The sequence below is a fragment of the Curcuma longa genome, chromosome 14, assembly GCF_044706935.1.
Source record: "Curcuma longa cultivar G26 ecotype Majalengka, Jawa Barat chromosome 14, ITB_CL_G26_1.1, whole genome shotgun sequence".
NCBI classification, from domain to species: domain Eukaryota; kingdom Viridiplantae; phylum Streptophyta; class Magnoliopsida; order Zingiberales; family Zingiberaceae; genus Curcuma; species Curcuma longa.
The window spans coordinates 3,459,660-3,482,249 of NC_133874.1; the positions used below are offsets into that span (position 1 = coordinate 3,459,660).

Sequence of the window (22,590 nt, forward strand, 5' to 3'; positions counted from 1 at the left end):
TCGCCAAAATTCGTCGCCAATTGGCGACGAATTTCTGAATTCGTCGCCAATTGGCGACGAATAAAAATTCGTCGCCAATTGGCGAAAACAGATTCGTCGCCAATTGGCGACGAATTCCATAATTCGTCGCCAATTGGCGACGAATTCTGAATTCGTCGCCAATTTTCGTCGCCAATTGGCGACGAATCGCCAATTGGCGACGAAAATTCGTCGCCAATTGGCGACGAAAACAGATTCGTTGCCAATTGGCGACGAAGCCAATTGTTTTCGTCGCCAATTGGCGACGAATTTTGGAGTTTCGTCGCCAATTGGCGACGAATTTGGCAACGAATCTTGAATTCGTTGCAAATTACGATAAATAGTAAACTTACGATATATTTGTGACGAACTGGTATTCGTTGCTAATTTCGTCGCCAATTGGCGACGAATCCTATATTCGTCGCAAATTTCGTTGCAAAAACAAAAAAAAATTTCAATGCAATATTCGTTTTGGTGATTATCCTGTATATACAAACAATATCGATCCAATCGGATCGATTCATAAATACATGTAACCTGTAACAAACAAGCAAATCAAATCTAATACAAATAAAACAATAACATCCATTCATTTCATCCAAATATCCATAACATACATGAATCCATAACAAACAAATCATCCATATCCATAACATCCAAATATCCATAACATCTACAATCCATAAAAATCATAATACAATCCAACAAATAAGTACATTAGACATGTATGTACATGTCTATAAGTCTAACCAAGTCACAGCATCATAATACAGGAAGGCAAGAGACAAAGTACTGGTACAAACAAATCAGAAGATATATGAAGACAAGATAGAAGAGATCATCGTAGTCCGCCAGAAACTCTGCTTGATTCTCCATCACTATCTTGTCTTCGCCTGCATAGAAAAATAAGATAAAGAGAAAAAGAGAAAGTATCATTCTTCAAATTAAAACTAATACTAAAATCTATAAATTAAATATGTAAAGACTAACCTTTTTTTTTGATTTGTTTATAAAAACCTGTGTAACAAAAAAACAAACAGTATTATTAACAATATATAAATTATTAACTTGCAGCTGTAATAAAAAGCATGTCACATAAATAAAATAATGCTTACAAAAATGCATACACAAAAAAACTCATGAAGGATCACCACCATCGTCGCTGTCGTCGTCGTCGTCATCGTCGTCGTCGTCACCAAGTTGCAACTGAAAATGTTGCAAAATCCGCTCTTGTTGTTTTTGCAATTTTTTAATTTGGTTATCTCTTCGTATCATTTCCTCGTCCCTTTGTTGTAATAGGCCTTTCAATTGAGTGACCTCCTCTGTCAAGCTATGTATCTGTGATGTGACGGCAGGGGAGGTGGTAGAAGAGGTACCAGCAACTCTATGGGTTCTGCTCAAAGAACCCATACCCAAAATCCTTCCACCACCTTTGCATCCCCCACTCGCCTCCAACCACAGACTCAATTCATTCCCAACTGAGGACTCAGATCCCTGAGAGCTAGCAGCTGAAGAAAGCTCAGTAAATTTATCCTGTATTATCAAAAGATATATCAATAAGTTATAATATTTTAGAAATTAAACACATAAATATTTAAAAATATATTAAAACCTTCATGGCTTTTGCTCGTTCTCCGCTCCAACTCTTGTCTTTTTTCTGGAACGCGCGAGTAAAAGTATCGATGAAATCAGGATCTCGGCCTATTTCCTTAGCCTAAAAAAATATTGTTAGATATATAAACAAAAATATAAAATAAATTTAAATTGAAGTAGTTGAAAGAAATTACCAATCTACGCGTATGCTCATCCATATTGATTGAGCCGCCCGCATACGTCGCAGATGAGGCACCAGTATTATAAGCTTGATTCAGCTTATTCTGATTACTTATCTTTTTGCTTTCCTCAGTTTCCCAAAATTTAGAAATTTTCTCCCAATTTTCATCAGAAATGCAAGCTGGTTTTTTCTTCCTTGTTTTGGCATGATTTAAGATATGCCGGATGTGATCACCGCATTTTTTTTTAAAAATCCGTCGAATTTCGACTTCATCAGTCGGATCCCAAGTAAACGCACGCTGAAAGTTAAAACAATGAATTTATTAACTATTATACAATATTATCATATATATATAATTAAATGCATAGTTTACCTTGAATTCACTCCACCACAACTCCTTGGTGGAATCAGGAGTGCTTCTAAAATTCATAGAATCCCCTCGCCAAAGATTGTTCACGATTCTATTAATATCGTGAACAATCCGTACAGGATCATCAGTAAACCTATTATACAATATCAAATAAATAATGTTAAATAATTATCAAAATTTAATTGACAACATAATTAAGATATGATACTTACGAATCACCGAGTGGGACTATCAACACTCGTGTCTGTGCAGCAGCCTGTCCAGTCGAAGGACCTGCTATGGCTCCTGGAGAGGGAGCTGCACCAGAAGGCGAGGCAGCTGCACCAGAAGGCAAGGGAGCTGCACCAGAAGGCGAGGCAGCTGCACCAGAAGGCGAGGGAGCTGCACCTGAAGGTGAGAGAGCTAGATCTGTAATAGGGGGGGCTGCATCTGTAGTAGGGGGGGCTGCACCAGAAGTAGAGGGGCCTGCACCTGAAGGAGTACTACTGCGTCTACCCCGTCGCCACTGTCAAAAAATATATTAGAGAAATATCATCACAACAGAATATCCTCAGAATATCCTCCAACAGCAACAGAATATCATCACAACATTAGCAGCACCATGTATCAGCAGCAGAAATATGGGCACAACAGCAGCAGATTTAGCAGCAAGTGCATCACCAAGTATGGACACAACATTAGCATCACCAAGTATCAGCAGCAGAAATATGGGCACAACAACAGCAGATTTATACACAATGAACTATGGAGATCAGCATTCCATACCTACTCATAAACAGCAGCAGCATAATTAATCACAAACAGCAGAATTATACACAAACAGCAGAATTATCCAGCCGCAGATGTATCCAGTTCCTTCTTTGACAAAGTTATGGTAATTACTGACACATGTCTAGTAGTCTCAAGCCTGAAAATCATAACTGGTGTCAGTAACTAGGGAAATTATTAATATTCAAACTTAAAATTTTGTAGAAGATATTCAACTGTGCAACTTTAATAGACCAACTCCACACCAAATTCTCTAGTCATATTTTGATAAAGACCAACTATTCTTCTCTGTATCACCACCATAGATAAAATCCAATAAGTTGAAGAACTTTCATTTAGTTTAATCTATCAAACTGAAGGTATGAGAAATCTAAAGAACTTATTGAGAAAAACAATACAAATATCAGTGGAACCAAAATAGAATACCTTGATCAGTTCTACAATCGTAATAGTCTTATTAATAGCCCGCCCCATTGCCTTCAAAACAATCTCATTCGAACCTTTTGCCTTTAGAAACAAAGTATGAGACATGAATTAAGACACCAAATACCAAACTGAAAAACCTTAGCAAGACTAATATATGAACATAATAGAATGCTAGTTTGTGTAGAATGACAATTCAACCAAATTAGTGATGCTTGGGAATTAAGTATATGGTCTTTCTAGCAGTAGTTTATGAATCTCCCACATTTAAATCTATAATTAATAAGAAAAACTGACACCTAGTGCCCATGACAGTGACATATGTTGATTTTTCTTGCATAAACCAAGGTAATCAAATGGTCATAGGCCAAATGACTACAAAAGAAAAATGTGCACAATGCTAGCATAACTTGAGATAGAATATTTTATATTTAGCCATATTCAGCAATAAAAAGAGCAGCATCTCATCATTTACTCCCAGGACACTGGGTAATGCACTGAGATATCTGAAAATTGTTAAATCCATAAAGATTTGCTGTCCCATTTAGCACATCAGATTTCCCAAATGAATATTAATGAAAAATTAGCAAGCATTTTAAAAAGCAACTCAGATATTTCACAGGCACTCCATGCAGGTTTGGGGTAAAAAAAAACAATTTTGTTTTTTAAGTTTGGATCTCATTTGTTAATAAAAGATATTCATACATCTAATATACCACCCAATGTCTCACTTGACCTGAACTTATTATTTCCATGGAGGTTGTGACTCAATCTTCACCCAACATTGCTCATTTTCTATCAATTTGTTGGCTATTCTCTGTCCAAATTTTCTTCTCTAGATTTGTCCTCCATCTTTTATTTTTTGTTTCATATATTCTTAAAATTTTCAGCATTTATTCTCATCCATAAAATATTTTATTTCTCTTGTACCACTATTTTCGATAAGATCATTCTCCTTCCAACAAGGTCCCCTATCATTTTCATCATCATTTTTTAATCCTTTGTTTTTTAACTTATTCTCTTAACCACCTTGCAATATTTACGCTATTGCTTTGAATCCATTTAAATCTCTCTTATTATTTTTAATTTACCGATTAAAATCACTTTTAAATATATAAACATAAGTGCATTCCATTATTTTAAATGAATTTTTAAAATAATTTCTGGAAAACGTGGGATAATTATATGTAAGATTTTTTTATTCATTTCTATATTAAAAAAGTAATATAGTTAATACGAATTTAATCAATTAGAGGTAGTTGTTAATTTAGATTGTTAAAATAACTTCCTAATCTAGAACTTGTCGAAACTATCAAAGGAAACAATTGCGGATCTCATTCTGATTGATCGGGGTCTGTTCCTTCGGTTTCTCCACCCTCTGGTACCGATCCATCTTCTTATCCACACCAAAAAAAAAAAAAAATTGAATCCAACAAAATCGAATTTTGGAAAGAGCAAATAATCAGTGTCCGTAACACATCCATGATACTCAAGCAAATCTAATGTATAAGGGGAAAAAACTAAGGATACTTGGGATCAAAAGAGAAAAAGACTCCTACAGCGCATGAAATAAAAACTTAGCCACATAAAACCCAATAAAATCAGTGATAAACAAACCAGAAATATACATCTTCATCATGCGTAGGTTAGAGACAGAAGACGAATTATGGAAGAAAAGACGTATAAATAAACAAATAAATTTTTACCGTTCATGGATAAGCAGATTAAAGAGTAAAAAAGATAACAGTACAGGATAATTTTTTCCCACTAATTTCTCCCGTGTAGAAACAGAACCTCTAACTGTGGCGTTAGAGAGTAGAAATCCCCCACTGTATTTTAAATATTATTTTTTTATCAAAAGTGTTGTATCACATTTATGAAGAATAAAAAGAAATTTACCGATTAAAATAAATATATATACTTTAAAAATAATAATATTGGCATAGTAAGCATCATATTTATTTATAATGTCAACTAACTTACTCAGCATGAATTATCATCATCATCGTCGTCTTCATCGTCATCGTCATCGTCGTCTTCATCGTCATCGTCTTCATCGTCATCGTCGTCGTCGTCCTCTTCGTCGTCCTCGTCTTCGTCCTCATTTTGATGAATTTCACTTATATCTACGGGTATCACTACTCTATATGATATTCATGTGTCTGAAATGTATTTACCACTTCGTCTTGTTGATATGCATTCTCTTGCCAACGTTCTTCAATTTTTGACCTTGCTTTTGTTTTACAAACAACCCACCAATCAATTTTATCTCGTTTCAAACTTGGATATGAAGCATAAAATACTTGAATTGCTTGTTGTGCCAACACAAATGGTTCATATCTCTTATATAATCTCTTATGATTAATTTCAACCAAATTATACTGTGGATGCACCTTCATCCCTCTGACAGGGTCAAACCAACGACACAAAAATAAAACAATTCGAATTTCTGGACCTGGGTATTCCACCTCTATAATTTCATCCAATAACCCATAAAAATCATTACTTGCAGCTCCATTTGAGGAGGATTGAACACAAACACCGCTATTCATTGTTGCCTTGCCCATTCCATAATCTTGAGTATGAAAATTATATCCGTTTATGAAATATACCGGCCAAGTCCGTACTATTGATTTTGGACCCCATGAAAGATACAATAACAATTCGGAGTCAATCTGAGCTTGATTACCCTGAATCTAAAATCAAATTCCAAAATTAATTACAAAATTAAATAGTGAGCAAATTTAAATTTTTATACTTACATATGTTTTGAACCATGGTGCAAATTCTTTATCACAGAAATTATTAAACTCTTGTGTTGACATTCCTGAATATAAATTCTGAAAAATCCTATAAAACCAACAATATTGAAAACATAAGTTATTTACAATCGAATTAAAATATAATATAAAATATATATATACTCACTCAAAATATGGGTTTACTTCTGGACAATTCAGTAAAATATATGTGTGCGCTGCGAGCCATTCTTGACCAGTTAAGTATCTCTCTTTACATGGTCCACTTGGCCTGCCAAGATAATTAAAAATTGAAACTGGTATCAAATTAGGATCAATGGGTCCTTCTTCATTTCTTCCCGCTCTTTGTCTTTTGCTTCGAACTGAGGCTCAAAATAATATGATGCAAACGTTGTTACTTCCTCCACAATATATGCATTAACAATAGACGCTTCAACATGTGCCTTATTTTTGATTTTTTTCTTCAAATGATACAGAAATCTGTTTGTAATAAAACAAAAGTATATTAGACATTATTATATATGAAACAACAAAGTATATAAATAATATTATTTTACCTTTCAAATGGATACATCCATCGAAAATGTACAGGACCTCCAACTTTAGTTTCATAAGGCAAGTGAACCAATAGATGCTCCATTGAATCAAAAAATGATGGTGGAAAGATCCTTTCCAAATTACATAAAATTTTTGGAATTTCTCGCTCTAATGTCTCCATGTGTGAGGATTTCAAAACTGTTGAGCAAATATCATGAAGAAACATACTTAATTCTGTAATGGCACCCCATACAAAATTTGGTAAGAGTTCCTTAAAAGCGATAGGAATAAGTCTTTCCATAAATATATGACAATCATGACTTTTCAAACCAATCAATTTGCATTCCTTCAAATCGACACATCTTCCAAGATTAGAGACATAACCATCTGGAAATTTCAAAGCTTTTACCCATTCACAAAGAACACGTCTTTGATCTCTGTTCAATGTATACACTGCCTTTGGCTTAGGTCCCCTACTATTTTCATCAACATCAAGAGTAGGTCTTTTACAAATAAGTCGCATATCTTTTCTTGCATTCAAATTATCTTTTGTTTTCCCCGGGATATCCATAACTGTATTAAACAGATTATCGAACACATTCTTCTCAATATGCATTACATCAAGGTTGTGATGAATCAAATGACTGTACCAATATGGTAATTCCCAAAAGATACTCTTTTTAGTCCATTTATGTGTATTTCCATATTCATAAGGGGTACCATGTGGATCTTCAATCACAGATGAAAAATTATGTACTCTCCACCAAAGCTGTTCACCTGTTAATCTCAATGGCGGGGGTGTTCTCTCAATTCTATTCTTTGTGAATTCATCTTTATTTCTTCTGAAATTATGATTTGGTGGTAAAAATTGTCTGTGACAATCAAAATAACTTGCCTTCTTCCCATGTTTCAATCTGAATGCTTTTGATCTCTCCATACATATTGGGCATCCTAAAATCCCAGCGGTACTCCATCCTGATAGCATACCATAAGCAGGAAAATCATTTATGGTCCAAAGAAGTACAGCCTTCATTGTAAAAGTCTTTTGAGTATGCACATCATAGGTAGGGCAACCTTGATCCCATAATTGTTTCAGCTCTGCAATCAATGGTTGCATATAAACATCTATTAACTTCTTCGGATTTTTTGGACCAGGCACAACCAATGTTAAAAACATATGCTCTGTTTTCATGCACATTCCAGGTGGAAGATTATACGGAGTTACAATAATTGGCCAACATGAATAATTTCTTCCTGATTTACCAAATGGAGCAAATCCATCAGCACAAAGACCTAACCGAATGTTTCGTATTTCCTTTGCAAATTCAGGATGTGTTCTATCAAAATTTTTCCACTGCAGTCCATCTGATGGATGACACATTAAACCCTCTTCTGTTTGATGAGTTGCATGCCAAGTCATGTGTTCAGCAGTGACTTTTGATGCATAAAGTCTTTGTAGCCTAGGTGTCAAAGGCAAATAAAACAACTGAGTGTATGCTTTACGTCGTTGTTGACTCCTTTTGGTAGGTTTGTATCGATCTTGATTACAAAATTTACAAATTTCTGCATTTTCATCATCACCCCAATATAACATACAACCATCTCTGCAAACATCAATTCTTTCAACTGGAAGACCTAAGTCTTTGACGAGTTTTTTCATATCATAATAATCATTGGGCATTATGTGATCACGTGGCAATGCCTCCCCCATAACTTGAACAAAATCATTAAAACAATCTTGAGACACATTATGTTCTGCTTTGACATTCAACAATCTTGCAGTAACAGAGAGTTGACTGTGAGTGTCACAACCAGGCCACAATGGTTCATCTGCAGCACTCAATAATTTGAGATATGATTCATTTTAAATTTGCATCAATTTGAGATATGATTCATTATTTAAATTTGCATCAACTCCGGGTAATTGTGTCTCCTCTAATGGTGATGCATAAGCATAAGGAGTAAACATTTGTTCAACCATTGGAGGCAAACTAGAACTTGGACCACTCGATTCTGCAAAAATATTCTGACCTGCAGCATCAGTTACCATCCTCTGATATGGATTAAATTGATCAATATAATAGCTCTGATCTCCCATGCCTGAGTATTGTATGTTTTGCCCATAATCTTCATCAGATATGAACGGTTCACCATGAGAAGTCCAATTATAGTAATTTGGGGTGAAACCAAATCTACACAGATGTTCTCGTACTTTATTTATTTCTAAAAATTTGCCATTGTGACACTTTCTGCATGGGCATCTTATCTTATTTCCATCCATAAAATCAAACTTATTTGAAGCAAACTCGATAAATTGTTCTAATCCAGCAATAAATTCATCGGTCAAACCTCTACGTTCAGGTAAATTCTTGTTATACATCCAACTTCTTGCGTTCTGCATTTTTCCTGAATCCACAAATTCGAACATATTAACATATATTTCATTAATAATTCTTTTTTAATTCATCAACACTTGTTATAACGTTTAGGGTTTAAGAGGTTTAGGTTTAGGGTTTAAGAGGTTTAGGATTTAGGAGGAGGATTTAGGGTTTAGAATTTAAGATTTAAGAATTTTTAAAAGTTTATGATTTATTGGTTAAGGGTTTACGAGTTTAGGTTTTTATGATTTAGTGATTTTTTAAGGTTTAGGGGGTTTAGGGGTTTTGGGTTTAGGTTTAGGTTTTAGATTTTAGTGAATTTTTAAGGTTTTGGGGTTTAGGGTTTTTGGGTTTAGTTGTAGGTTTTAGGGTTTAGTCTTTAGTCTTTAGGTTTAGGAGGTTTAGGGTTTTTGGGTTTAAGTTTAGGATTTAAGATTTATGATTTTTTAAGAGTTTAACATTTATTGTTTAAGAGTTTACGAGTTTAGGTTTTTATGGTTTAGTGAATTTTTAAGGTTTAGGGGGTTTAGGGTTTTTGGGTTTAGTTGTAGGTTTTAGGGTTTAGTCTTTAGTCTTTAGGTTTAGGAGGTTTAGGGTTTTTGGGTTTAGGTTTAGGATTTAAGATTTAGAATTTAAGATTTAGGATTTTTTAAGAGTTTAACATTTATTGTTTAAGAGTTTACGAGTTTAGGTTTTTATGGTTTAGTGAATTTTTAAGGTTTAGGGGGTTTAGGGTTTTTGGGTTTAGTTGTAAGTTTTAGGGGTTTAGTGTTTAGTCTTTAGGTTTAGGAGGTTTAAGGTTTTTGGGTTTAGGTTTAGGATTTAAGATTTAGAATTTAAGATTTAGGATTTTTTAAGAGTTTAACATTTATTGTTTAAGAGTTTACGAGTTTAGGTTTTTATGGTTTAGTGAATTTTTAAGGTTTAGGGGGTTTAGGGTTTTTGGGTTTAGTTGTAAGTTTTAGGGTCGTTTAGTGTTTAGTCTTTAGGTTTAGGAGGTTTAAGGTTTTTGGGTTTAGGTTTAGGATTTAAGATTTAGAATTTAAGATTTAGGATTTTTTAAGAGTTTAACATTTATTGTTTAAGAGTTTACGAGTTTAGATTTTTATGGTTTAGTGAATTTTTAAGGTTTAGGGGGTTTAGGGTTTTTGGGTTTAGTTGTAGGTTTTAGGGTTTAGTCTTTAGTCTTTAGGTTTAGGAGGTTTAGGATTTTTTGGTTTAGGTTTAGGATTTACGTACGGTTTAGGGAGTGATAACTTGTACACTTGTCCTACCACATTTATACGATACAATAAATGGTAATAAGATATTCTTCAGATATGAATCTACTCAGATTACAATCTAAATAGCAACATTACCACAATAAAAATACTATGTATTCTACCAAAAATCTAAAACCAACTATAACATTTCTAAGCATCTGAGGTAGAAACTATCTTTGATAAGCATCATGAAAATTAACATAGGCAAATTAACCTTAACAGCTAGAATTAACATAGGAAAATTAAAAATTAACCTTGCCAAGGGCTGACCAGCGCCGGCCAGCGACGGCCAGCGCCGGCCAGCGCCGGCCAAGGGGCGGCCAGCGCCGGCCAGGGGCGGCCGGCCAGGGGCGGCCACCGCCGGCCAGGGGCGGCCACCGCCGGCCAGGGGCGGCCACCGCCGGCCAGGGGCGGCCAGGGCCGGCCAGGGGCGGCAAGGGCCGGCCTTTAAAAATCCGGCCAGGGGCGGCAAGGGCCGGCCAGCGCCGGCAAAGGCCGGCCAGCGCCGGCAAGCGCCGGCCAGCGACGCCCGACGGCGGCCAGGGACAGGCAGCGCCGCCCGACGTCCGGCGATGTCCCTCCAACGGCGTCAGCGGCTAAAACTCAGAAGAAAAGAGGAAAAACGAAGGAGGAAGGTTACCACGTGAGGAGGAAAGCTTTCGGAGAGATCTCGGCGACAAATCAGAGAGATCCGGCGAGGGAAAACTTCGGCGAGGGATAGATCCGGCGAAATGAGCGAGATCCGGCGAAATCCAGCGAGATCCGGCGGCGAGGGAGAGCTTCGGTGAGGGAGACAGCCGGCGAGGAAGAGCTCCGGCGAGGGAGAGACTCCGGCGAGGGAAGATCCGGAGGGAGAGAAGGAGAGGCGCTGCGAGCGGCGGCGAGAGAGATTCGGCGCGTTCGCGTGCGGAGAAGAGAAAAAAGTTCGGCGGAGAAGAGAAGAGAAGTTCGGATTAGGGTTTAAACCTAAGTATTTTGCGACGAAAAGATTCGTCGCAAAATTCGTCGCCAATTGGCGACGAATCCTATTTTCGTCGCCAATTTGGCGACGAATTTTATATTCGTCGCCAAATTGGCGACGAAAATAGGATTCGTCGCCAACTTGCGAATGGAATAACAAAATAATAATTCGGTTTTAGGGTTTTTGGCAACAAAAACAAGGTCGTCGCCAAATTCGTCGCCAATTTGGCGACGAATATGAAAATTCGTCGCCAATTTGGCGACGAATATTCAAATTCGTCGCCAATTTGGCGACGAACGCTTATATTCGTCGCCAATTTGGCGACGAACATGTGATTCGTCGCCAAAGTTGGGCGGGATAAGGAAATATTTTCCCGGTTTTAGGGTTTTTGGCGACAACAACAAATTCGTCGCTAAATTCGTCGCCAATTGGCGACGAATATGCATATTCGTCGCCAATTGGCGACGAATTTGAAAAATTCGTCGCCAAAATGGCGACGAATTAATTGTTTGTCGCTAACCTACCGTGCGATAATTAAAACTGTAATTTTTTTTGCGACAAAAAATAAATCGTTGCTAAATTTGTCGCTAATTTGGCGACGAATCCTATTTTCGTCGCCAAATTGGCGACGAATATATTATTCGTCGCCAATTTGGCGACGAAAATTAGATTCGACGCCAATTTGGCGACGAAAAGATAGTTCGTCGCCAATTTGCGACAAATTTAGCAACGATTTATGTTTTTGCAACGAACTTTGCAACGAATTTTTTTAGTTGCTAAATTAGCGACTAATATTTATTTCGTCGCCAAATCTGTTGCAGATTAGCGACGAAATATGGATTTGTCGCAAATTTCGTTGCTGATTGGCGACGAAATTAATTCGTCCCAAAAATTCATCGCAAAATACCTGTTTTTTTGTAGTGGGAATAGGCCGAGTGCTAAAGGAAAAGGACCTTCATGAAAGCCCATGATTTGAAGTAATTGATTCTTGAAGTAGCCTGTTCACCGGCCATAAAATCTGTCGTTTTACGGGATTAGCTTCCCAAAAAAATCCAAACAATCTTTAAATGTTGCAGTAGAAGACTCATCCGCACGACAAGACGAAATAGCATGAGATCATCCGCATGTGCACGAGTGTGTAAGACTAAGGCCGCCTCGCATATCTGAATAAAGAAAATGGAAAGTGAGTCGAAAACGGAAATGCTCCAAAGTTTTCGGGATAATACCTAAATGCGTCAAGCCGGAATAGATAGAGGAGAAAGTGGATCCCCTTGCGCGAAGGCCATGCCTTCGTCTCCGATGAAACCATACACTCCAGCACATTCAAAGATATAGAGTAGGAGAACCGGCGATGATGCATTTCCTTTGATCCAATGACAAAATCTGTGAAGAAGGAAAACCAAAATCAACAAGTGCCGAAAGAAAATACCCAATTAGTGATATCAAATGCTTTCTTTAAATCCACTTTAATACACAGGAAGAAGTTAGGACTTTATTGCATACTTCAGAAGCAACTCTAAGTCGAGTAGATGTTGTCACCAATAAACCTCCTTAATGAAAGTCACTTGTGCGAGGGTCCTTCTAAAGTTATTACAAAAGGAGAAAGAATTGGGTTTGCGTAGAGGAAAGGATTATATACATTTTGTTTTTGAGAGATAAAATTAGAGAAAATATTAGACATAATTATATATGTCTTAAAGTCTATCAAATATATTATTCGAAAATGTGAATGAAAATGAATGGAAAAAGTGAAGTTACTCCCGGTTAATTGGGATTTTGTGGATTTTGTGATATGAAAGTTGATTTATATTGAATCATAACTTTTGATCCTGTGAACATGTACGAGTGAGAAATTTTCTTTTATGCATGCACCCGTAGGGTTGCAGATCTAGAATTTGAATTGTACTAAATCCAGTTGACTCGTATACGAGCATTATAAAAATTCTAAGTGAATCAATCTATATCTATCGAAGACTTTGTTGTTGCACATGCTTCAGACGAATATCGCCCATTTAGGAGTGTCAATTCTAATGAGCTAGGAATGGGCTCGGATTGGATTTGATCAATATTTTTAACAAATTTCAACTTGAATTTGAAATCAACTTGAAACCCTAAGTCTGAAATCGAACCCGAACCCAAACCTATATAATCCGCCTAACTTGATTTTTTTGATATTTTTAAAATAATTTTTATCTCAATATTTTATCATTGTCATACTAATATTAACTCATACCACCCGATCGATCCAATTAAATAAATCTAAAATTCTCAATCTGAATTCGATTCAAATTTAAAAAGTCTCAATTCTAACTTAATTTTTTTTCAATTGGATCAGTCGCGCGCCGGAGTCGGATTAATTTTTTGACACCCTTATCACCATTCAATATAAAAGCACCCGACACATGATTGAGTTGGTTATTGCGGGGTAGACTTACTAAAGTGGACATAAGTCAAATTTTGAAGATCTCGAGATAATGTCTTCCTCCGTAATGATCAATTACAGATTTTTGATTTATTAGTTTTGATTGTAAGATTGATCATGTGAGACCGTTAGATAGCAGATTTTATTTTTTATTAAAGAGTGAAAAATAAATTTTAATTCCAAATAAATTACATACGCAAAATGTTCTTCCACCAATAGAAAAAAAAAAAGAAGAGAGATGAAATCCTACGCAAATGTTCCTCCTCCCTTCCTTTTGACCAAATAAAATTAATTTCCTCCTTCCAAAAATCGCAACTTTTACCATTCGATTTTGTTTTCCTCTCTGTTTTTTCCCCCAATTCCTTCTCCAAACAATCGGAAAGCCATCGGTCGATGCCGCCTTCTTCCGCATTGGATCAAACGCCGCCCTCTTCGCACGAATGAGGCGCTAACCAAGTTCTCGACCTCCCGTGGAGTACGATGGCGCATAACTTAAAGGACGGTTCTCCTTCTGGGCTGAAAATCACTTTTCTTCTGCGGCAGTCCACTGAAGCACTATACTTGCTGAGGAAATCCATGCCCAGAATGACATCGAAATCCTGCATTGCAAGGACCACTAAGTCTACATATAGCTCGCGGTCTGAAATTCTAACTGGTACAGCCCGAAGCCACTGGTTGGACTCCATGACTTCCCCAGAGGGTAGGGTCGTCAAGAACTTGGAGTTCATGCTTTCTGTAGGCACCTGCAATTCCTTGGAAAAGGGTACGGATACAAAAGAATGGGTCGCCCCAGTATCAAATAGTGCAGTAGCTAAATGCTGAAAAATAACTACTTGACCTGTTACGACCGTGGAGGCACTAGCAACATCTTCTTTAGTGAAGGAGAATACTCTGGCACTGGCTGGATCTGGTGGGGCTTCCACCCTTCCTTGACTAAGCTGGGGTCCTCCCAAAGCTGCAGGCATGTAGTGTAACTGAGGCTTGCCTCCATATGGCACTGGCTGCGGCTGAGGTGCTTTAAACTTGTTAGGACATTCTTTAGCCATGTGCCCTTCCTGCCCACACGAATAACATCCAGTCCTACCCAAAAGACAAGTTCCTGGATGTGTTCTCCCACATTTCGGACAAGGAAGGAACTTGGTCTGCTTGTTTGCTGGTCCTCCCCTTTGGTTACTTCCTGAGTTCCACTGCTTTCTCTTGTGACCCTTGTCATTCCAGTTCTGCTTACTTGATTGGGGTTTCTGACCCCCTGCTGCCTTGTCTTCTGTCTTAACTGGCTCAAGTTGTATCTGTTGTGCCTTGATACTGTTCAGATAGTGCTCAGCGATTAATGCACTATTGACCAGTTCTTCGCCAGTCTGGGGTCGGTGAGTTCCACTACTCACATTAAGTGCTATCTCTGGTCTCAGCATTCTGAGCATCAGTCTGACTCGCTCCTTCTCTGTACTTACTAGCTCTGGGCAAAGACGAGCTAGCCTGTTGAATTTTCTGACTGCTTCTTCCACCGACAGGTCACCTTGTCTGAACTCCATAAATTCCTCATAGTGTTTGTTGGTGATCCGTTGACGGAAGAATTCTTCATAAAACTCTGTCTCAAAGTCAGCCCAATTCATCTGGTTGGCTGCTCTCTTGCTCTTTATCCTCTCCCACCACATACGAGCATCTCCAGTCAGGCAGAAAGAGGCACACTTGACCTTCTCGACTTCTGGCCAGTCAAGAAGCTCCATCGTGCTCTCTAGTGTCTTGAACCAAGCCTGGGCATCCCAGGGCTCAGTCGTGCCTGAGAAGCTTTCTGGCTTCAACTTCAGCCACTGTATGAGATATGCTTCTTGCCTTTTAGGTGCTGTGGTGACTTCCTGAGCAGCTGGTGAGACCTCAGTTACCACTGGAGCCTCCACATTTCTGGTTGGGGGAGTAGGAGGAACTGGCTGCTGATTGGCCATCAGATTGGCAATCACTTGTTGTTGCTCTGTTACTTGTCTCTGGAGCTGAGCAACAACTTCAACAAGATTGGGCCCTTCATTCTCCTGAGCTTGGTCCTCAGCACGAGCGGTACGGGGACGTCCTCTTCTAGCCATCTATTTTACAGAGAAAGAGACTTGGAATCGGCTCTATACTTTCTAAGCATATATCAAAAAAATATAATCTATACTGCAATCAATAAGGAAAAACATAAAAGAAAACTTAAGTACTTTCTTACTTGAAGACGGCAAGGCTGATGCAGATGTGTGTGATGCTGAAGAATGGGAACTGCTCTGATACCATATTGTAACGCCCGCCCTTCTAGCTCTCTAAGAGCGGGGTTACTTACTTACTTACTTTACTTACATTGCTACCCTATTTAGCAATAATTAAAAATCTCTCTAACTTGTGCGGAAACTTTTCTAATTCTATTGACATGCATAGGATCATAAGGGACTTCTTAAATTCTCTAAAACAAATCTAGAAACACAAAGTATTAAATCCTATGTTTCATATGCCAAGAGTATCAAAAGGTAGCAATATCGAAAACAGATCATGCATTGGTTCATTTCATTGCTTTGTAGTTACATGCATATTTATTGAAAAGACATGGAATCACAAGGTGCTACTAATACTAATTATAACTAATCTTATTGATTATTAACAATGGAAATACCAAAGAGAAATCTAATGGATAAAAACTAACAATTCATAAGATCTTCTTAACAATGCATAAAAGTAAAATTTCTAAGTTCTCTTAGTAATTTAATATCTTAATTTGCTCTTAGCAAATTGCCAAGGCTTTCCATAGTCCAGGCACCACACACACTATTATGCATCCCCTTGTCGTCTTCCCTCATATAAGCTTTCCTTTTCCTTTATCTGCAGTAAGAGGAAATGCAACTATAAGCGGATAGCTTAGTAAGTACTATCTAGCTCACAAAAACTGAGATGTGCATATATATACGAAAAGTATGAAAACTACATGCTCATGATAAGAAACTTTTTCATGCTTTGAAACTCCTAAAACATAAAACATGTGATCTTTCATGCTCAAGCTATAATATCCTGCAATTACTAAAGATTCTCATTACATAACAGGAAATTGCAGATGATACTCTTTCTTAACTAAACTTGCTGAAACTTGAAACTTTTATAAAAACTTATTACAAAAACTTGCTTTACTTGTTCTGAATACTTAAAACTTATACTTCAAAATACATAATCAACTTCTCTTGGGCCCTAGGCATAGTACCAAAGCGCGCTCCCTAATAGAGATTGGGGTAGCGAGCCACCAATCCTAAGAGGGTAAGGACCTCGGTCCTACCAGGGCCAAGACCTCGGAATTGGTCACCTGGATTTGTTTTACGACAACCTCGGAAGTCGGGTACTAGCCTTTTCAAAGTAAAATACTTAATATTTTTTTTTCTACAATACTTGGCATTTCTTCAAACACTTGGTATGCCTAAACCTCTAAATCCTTGGATTAGAGATTCTTGGAAGGCCTCGGCCTTGTAACTTTCTTATAATATGATCATATAATAATAAAACATGCTTTTGATCATATAATATAATTTCTATGCTTAAAAACTGAGATTTCATGCTTAAACTTGGAATAGAGATTTCTAATAAATCTTAAAAACAAGAAACATGCCAAATAAATTCTAAAAGCATGAAAACGACTTCGAAACTACTCTTACTGCAGGTGAGCAGTACTTACCTTGCGTTCTTGGACTTACAGATGAAGATCTCTCTCTAGACTCTTAGAAACTCGCGATCTCTACGACCCGTTCGCGCCTACTCGTTCTCCTCGTCGTCGGGAACGCGAATCCACGAAGAGACCCTCAGAAAATCCCTTCCTCGGCCGGCCACATAGGGTTCCTAGCTTCTCTTTGGTGTTTTTCGCTCAAGGAGGCGACGGCGACGGCTGGGAGAGGATTTTAGGTCGTGGAAAACTAATTACCTCTTTAACTTATCATATTTATACTAAGGGGTATTTTCGCCGTTTATCACATATAACAATAATTCGCTTCCTATTCTTTCAAGCATACCCCTGCTGGGGCTCCTGGCTAGCACAAACTGCTTAAGGTTTATATCTGCATAAAGGTCTTGGGTTCGAGCCTCGGCTCTGTCTTTTTATTCGCGATTTTGTTTCTTTTGATAAAAATACCAAACGACCTCCAAAAATTGCATAAAAATACTCTAAAAATTTCTAAAAATCTCTAGAATATTTCTATGACATTTCTAAATATTTTTAAGCACTTTAAGAACTTGAAATAAAGAAATTTGGGATGTTACATTCTAATATAAATTTTAAAATATTAATAATTATTTAATAAAAAAATATATAACAATATTAATACTACAAAAATAATATCAAAATCTTATTCCACTAGGTGAGATTGACTATATGGATCCTTCTACGCTATTGAATTATATTCCCTACTATATTATGATTTATATTTAAATAAATTTTATCTTAATTTATTATTGCTAACCAAGTATTTTTTTATCTTCGTCTTCATCATTTGTTATGTACATTTATCATAGTTTCACATCGTTAGAGTATCTATTGGTTGTCTACATATATGTTCGTACCATCTTTAATGTGTCTTATTGAGTTTTTTCTCAATAGATTTAACTCTGATTTTCTCTCTAATATTTTCATTTCTTATCTTGTCTATCCTTATTTGTCTACACATCCACTTTAATATCCTCATCTCTGCAACTTTCATCTTCTGCTCATGCGTTCGAGTCATAACCCAACATTCATCTCCATATAACACAGTAGGTCTAACTACCATTTTGTAAAATTTTCTTTTAAGTCTTAGAGGTATTTTAAGATCATAAAGAACACTTGACGCTCTCCTTCATTTCAACCATTCTACTTGTATTATATGTAAGACATCTCTCTCAATCCCTCCAACCTTTTGTAGAAATGATTTTAAATACTTAAAACTTTCAGTTATACATAAGTCATCATCTCCTATTTTAATAATTATCTCATTATGTCTAATATTACTATACTTAAATTCTATATACTGTCTTTACTCTACTAAGTCTAAACTTTTCAATTCTAGTGTTTCTCATCAAGATTCGAGTTTAGCATTTACTCATTCACATGTCTCATCCACTAAAATAATATCATCTGTAAATAACATGCACTGCAGTACTATATCTTGGATGTGTCCAGTGAGTTCGTCTATGATTAGTGTAAAATGATAGATTTTAGAGCTGATTTTTGATATAATTCTATCTTTGTAGAGAACGTTTTGGTTAATCTGTCTGAAGTTTTCACTCCTATTATTATATTCTCATACGTATCCTTAATTACTTCAATATACGTTATGCTACCATCTTTTTTTTTCTAGAATTCTCCATATAAATTTTTTTGGGACTCTATCATAAGATTTTTCTAGATCGACGAATACCGTATATAAATCTTACTTCTGTTCTCGATACTTCTTAATTAGTTGTCTGAGAAGATGTATAACTTCTATTGTCGACCTTACAGACATAAATTCAAATTGATTTTCAATCACCATGGTCTCCTTTCTTAGTCTTTTTTTCTATTACTTTTTCCCAAAGTTTTATGGTATGACTCATTAATTTAATACTCTTATAGTTTACACAATTTTATATATTTTATTTATTCTTATATAAGAAAAAATTAGAGTACTTACCCTCCACTGATCGAATATTTTTTTAGTTTTTAATATCAAGTTAAATAACTTTGTAAGTTATTCAATACTTTATTTCCCTATATACTTCCATACCTATATTGGACTATCATCTAGTTTGAATTCTACTATTAAAATTTAAATTTCTATACTCATTTGACCTACTTAAATTACCTAAATTACGTTGGTCACCTAAATCTTTATTAAAAAGTTGATGAAAATATATTTTCCATTGCTCTTTTATATTTTTATCATTTACTAGTACTATATTGCAATCATCTTTAATATATCTTATTTATGAGAATATCCTTAGGATTTTGCATGCTAAATTTAATTTTGTTAAAAATTAAGATAATTTTGAAAATTCATAATTAAAAATTAATAAAAATATTAATTTGACTCATTCAGAAAACTTAAATTTAAATAATTTAAAAATTTTCAATCTTAATAAATTCAAATTTAATTAATTTAAAAAATTTAACTTTAAAAAATTTAAATTTAATTAATTCAAAAAATTTAAACATAAATCTTATCAACAATAAAATTTTACCTAATTTAAATTAATTCAAACTTAATTAATTTAATTAATCTAAAAATTAATAATAATTCAATAAAATAAGATAAAATTGATAATAATCAAGATAAATTTAATAATTTAAATTTAATTAATAACTCAGAATTAAATAATCAAGATAATCTAAACAATGAGATAAAGTCAAACCCCATCAAGAAAAATTTTAAAATTAATAATTTAACTATTAAAAATTTAAAATTAAATCCTAAAATTTTTTATAATAAATCTTCAAACTTTAAAAATACTAATTTAAATTTAAATATTAAAAATTAAAATTTAAACAATAAAACTAATTATAATCGTGTCTTTTTTAATTATGAAATAATAAATAATTTTAAAATTTTAAAATAAAATCTAAAAAATTTAAAATTAATTAACAAAACTCAAGAAAATAAATATATTAATTTTAACAAGTCAAATTTAAATTTTAAGAACTCAAATTTAAATAATAAAATTAATTATAATTAAATTCTATTTAATTATGTAACATAACTTAATTCAAATCTAAAATTAAATCCACCACTTAAAAAATTCAAACTTAAATATGTAACGCCCGCCCTTACGTGGGCCCTTGACGGACGCTACAGTTTCTTACTTTCATTCATTTCATTCAACTACTATCATATATAAAACTAAACTTAACTAAACATGCAGCGGAAACTATTAATAATTTAAAACAGTTTCATATCCGATAGCAGTGCAATACAATAGTGAAATACAATAATGACAAATAAAACTAACCTAGGTTACATGGCAATCCTAGGTTATATAATCCTACACATGATAATTAAACAGGATAATTAAACATTGTTCAACATAACATGCAAATATACAAAGGTTTGCATGGCCAAGGCTTTATCAAGTCACTACTACACACATCTTCACCGCCCTGTCCTGCTGCCTCCCATTTGCTCAGTACCTGCTAACGGGATCTGCAAGATAAGGAAAGTATCTATAAGCATAAAGCTTAGTAAGTCCCTTTCCTACTCACAAAATCCATTCGTTACATACATCATACATTAAAGTTAATAAAGCATATCATTCTTTCCTAACATGCATAAGCAATCATTGAACATTCACATCGTATACATTTGACATAGTAACCTTTTGCCTTTTTGAAAACATTTAAACATAATCATCAACATCTTTGGGGATCCCTGGCTTGTACCCATTCATTTCTTTTGCGCGCACATACCAAGTAGTACGAGGTAGCTAATCCCGACTACACGGTTTACTAGGTCTTCTCAGATGTCCTTCGACCTAGGGGCAACTTTTGGAGCCCATCCCTGGAATCCCTTTCGGGTTCCGGTACAAGCCATTCATTCAAAGTAAAATACTTTTATACATTCTTTTCCATCATAGTATGAATGTTCCATGCATCTTTCTTTTCTTTATAATGAACATTCACGTCATTCAATCCATAACATTTGTCATAACATAGTGTTTAATAACGTTTAAACCTTAACTTTAGGTTTGATTATACTTTCTTCATAAAACATGACATTATTAACCCTAAACCGACCAAACATTGGATCAATAACCCTCCAATCGATCAGAAGATCGATTGATAGGTCTTGAATCGATCCAGGGTCGATTCGGTTCAAAAATTTCATCACAGAGGCCTCTGTAATCGATCACATGGTCGATTACAGGGGTTTAATCGATCAGAAGATCGATTGCTTTAATTCGGAGTTCACAGTAGGCTTGGTAATCGATCAACCGATCGATTACAGCCTCGTAATCGATCAGCCGATCGATTACAGCCTCTTAATCGATCGGGTGATCGATTAAGAGTCGCGGATTCCGCTTCTCTTTAAAGCGTGTAATCGATCGGGCGATCGATTACACCCTCTGGTAATCGACCAACGAGTCGATTACCAGGGTTTCTGCTCTCGGTTTCTCGGGTTTCTAATGTTCTTTTAATAAACATCTTAACAGGATTTCAGTCTAACTAAACAGCATATAGCAACCATAGATCTAAGTAACCATAACCTACTATAAATCTTAAACATACAATACTGTAAATCTTAAACATACGAAAGAGTAGAACATAGTTTATCATGTTAAACAGAACAGAATCACATAACACAGTTTATCAGGTTAAACAGAACTCTTAAACATACAATACCCTAAATCTTAACATACGAAATAACAGAACACAGTTTATCAGGTTAAACAAACTCTTAAACATACAATACCCTAAATCTTAACATACGAAATATTAGAACACAGTTTATCAGGTTCGTTGTTACAATCTTAAACATGTGAGACATTTATAGGAACTAATTGTCCTACAGCCAAAATCGAAAGATTAACCATTATCTTGCAGGTGAGAAGGCAACTTACTTAGTTTTCGAATTCCTACGGTTTACACGAAACAACACCTTCTTCCTTCCTTGCAACAGAAACCTTCGGCTCAAGAGGAGAACAACCGAGACCTTCGGCCAAAGAGGAAGAAGAACAGAAGAGTAGAGAGCAAGGAAAAGCTCTTCTGTACGGGGAACAAGGTTTATAAAGAGTTTGCACGAGCAGTTGCGTAACTCCCTTACCCATGAACCCACGTAACCAGGCCACTACTTCCTCTCCGTTTGTTTAATGAAATTTCATTAACCCTCAGGTTTAACAAGCGTTGCCCTCCCTCCTTTAACAAGCATTAATTTCTATCTCATATGGTTAGCCTGGCTTGCTACATATTGGAGGTC

The 22,590-nt window shown here is 35.7% G+C and overlaps 2 protein-coding genes and 1 pseudogene across 2 annotated transcripts; all 3 read right to left on the reverse strand.

Moving 5' to 3' along the window:
• Positions 1 to 1,155: 1,155 nt before the first annotated feature.
• On the reverse strand, positions 1,156 to 3,404 carry LOC141845405 (uncharacterized). The gene is made up of 6 exons (XM_074733468.1): positions 3,357 to 3,404; positions 2,375 to 2,667; positions 2,166 to 2,295; positions 1,806 to 2,090; positions 1,631 to 1,732; positions 1,156 to 1,551 (listed from the first exon to the last, which is right to left on the reverse strand). The coding sequence occupies exons 1-6, from the start codon at positions 3,402 to 3,404 to the stop codon at positions 1,156 to 1,158; spliced, it is 1,254 nt and encodes a 417-aa protein (XP_074589569.1).
• Positions 3,405 to 5,491: 2,087 nt separating this feature from the next.
• LOC141845406 (uncharacterized) lies at positions 5,492 to 9,050 on the reverse strand (annotated as a pseudogene).
• A 5,038-nt stretch (positions 9,051 to 14,088) lies between these two features.
• On the reverse strand, positions 14,089 to 15,093 carry LOC141845407 (uncharacterized). Its single transcript, XM_074733469.1, has one exon. The coding sequence runs from the start codon at positions 15,091 to 15,093 to the stop codon at positions 14,089 to 14,091; it is 1,005 nt and encodes a 334-aa protein (XP_074589570.1).
• Between the last annotated feature and the right edge of the window lie 7,497 nt (positions 15,094 to 22,590).

Bases quoted from the DNA above. Each gene is read 5' to 3' on its own strand.
- LOC141845405 (XM_074733468.1), bottom strand. From the start codon at position 3,404: ATGGGGCGGGCTATTAATAAGACTATTACGATTGTAGAACTGATCAAG. The intron at 2,296-2,374 runs GTAAGTATCATA...ATTGTATAATAG, and splicing joins ATAGTCCCACTCGGTGATTC to GTTTACTGATGATCCTGTAC. The intron at 1,733-1,805 runs GTAATTTCTTTC...ATATTTTTTTAG, and splicing joins ATGAGCATACGCGTAGATTG to GCTAAGGAAATAGGCCGAGA.
- LOC141845407 (XM_074733469.1), bottom strand. From the start codon at position 15,093: ATGCTCAGAATGCTGAGACCAGAGATAGCACTTAATGTGAGTAGTGGA.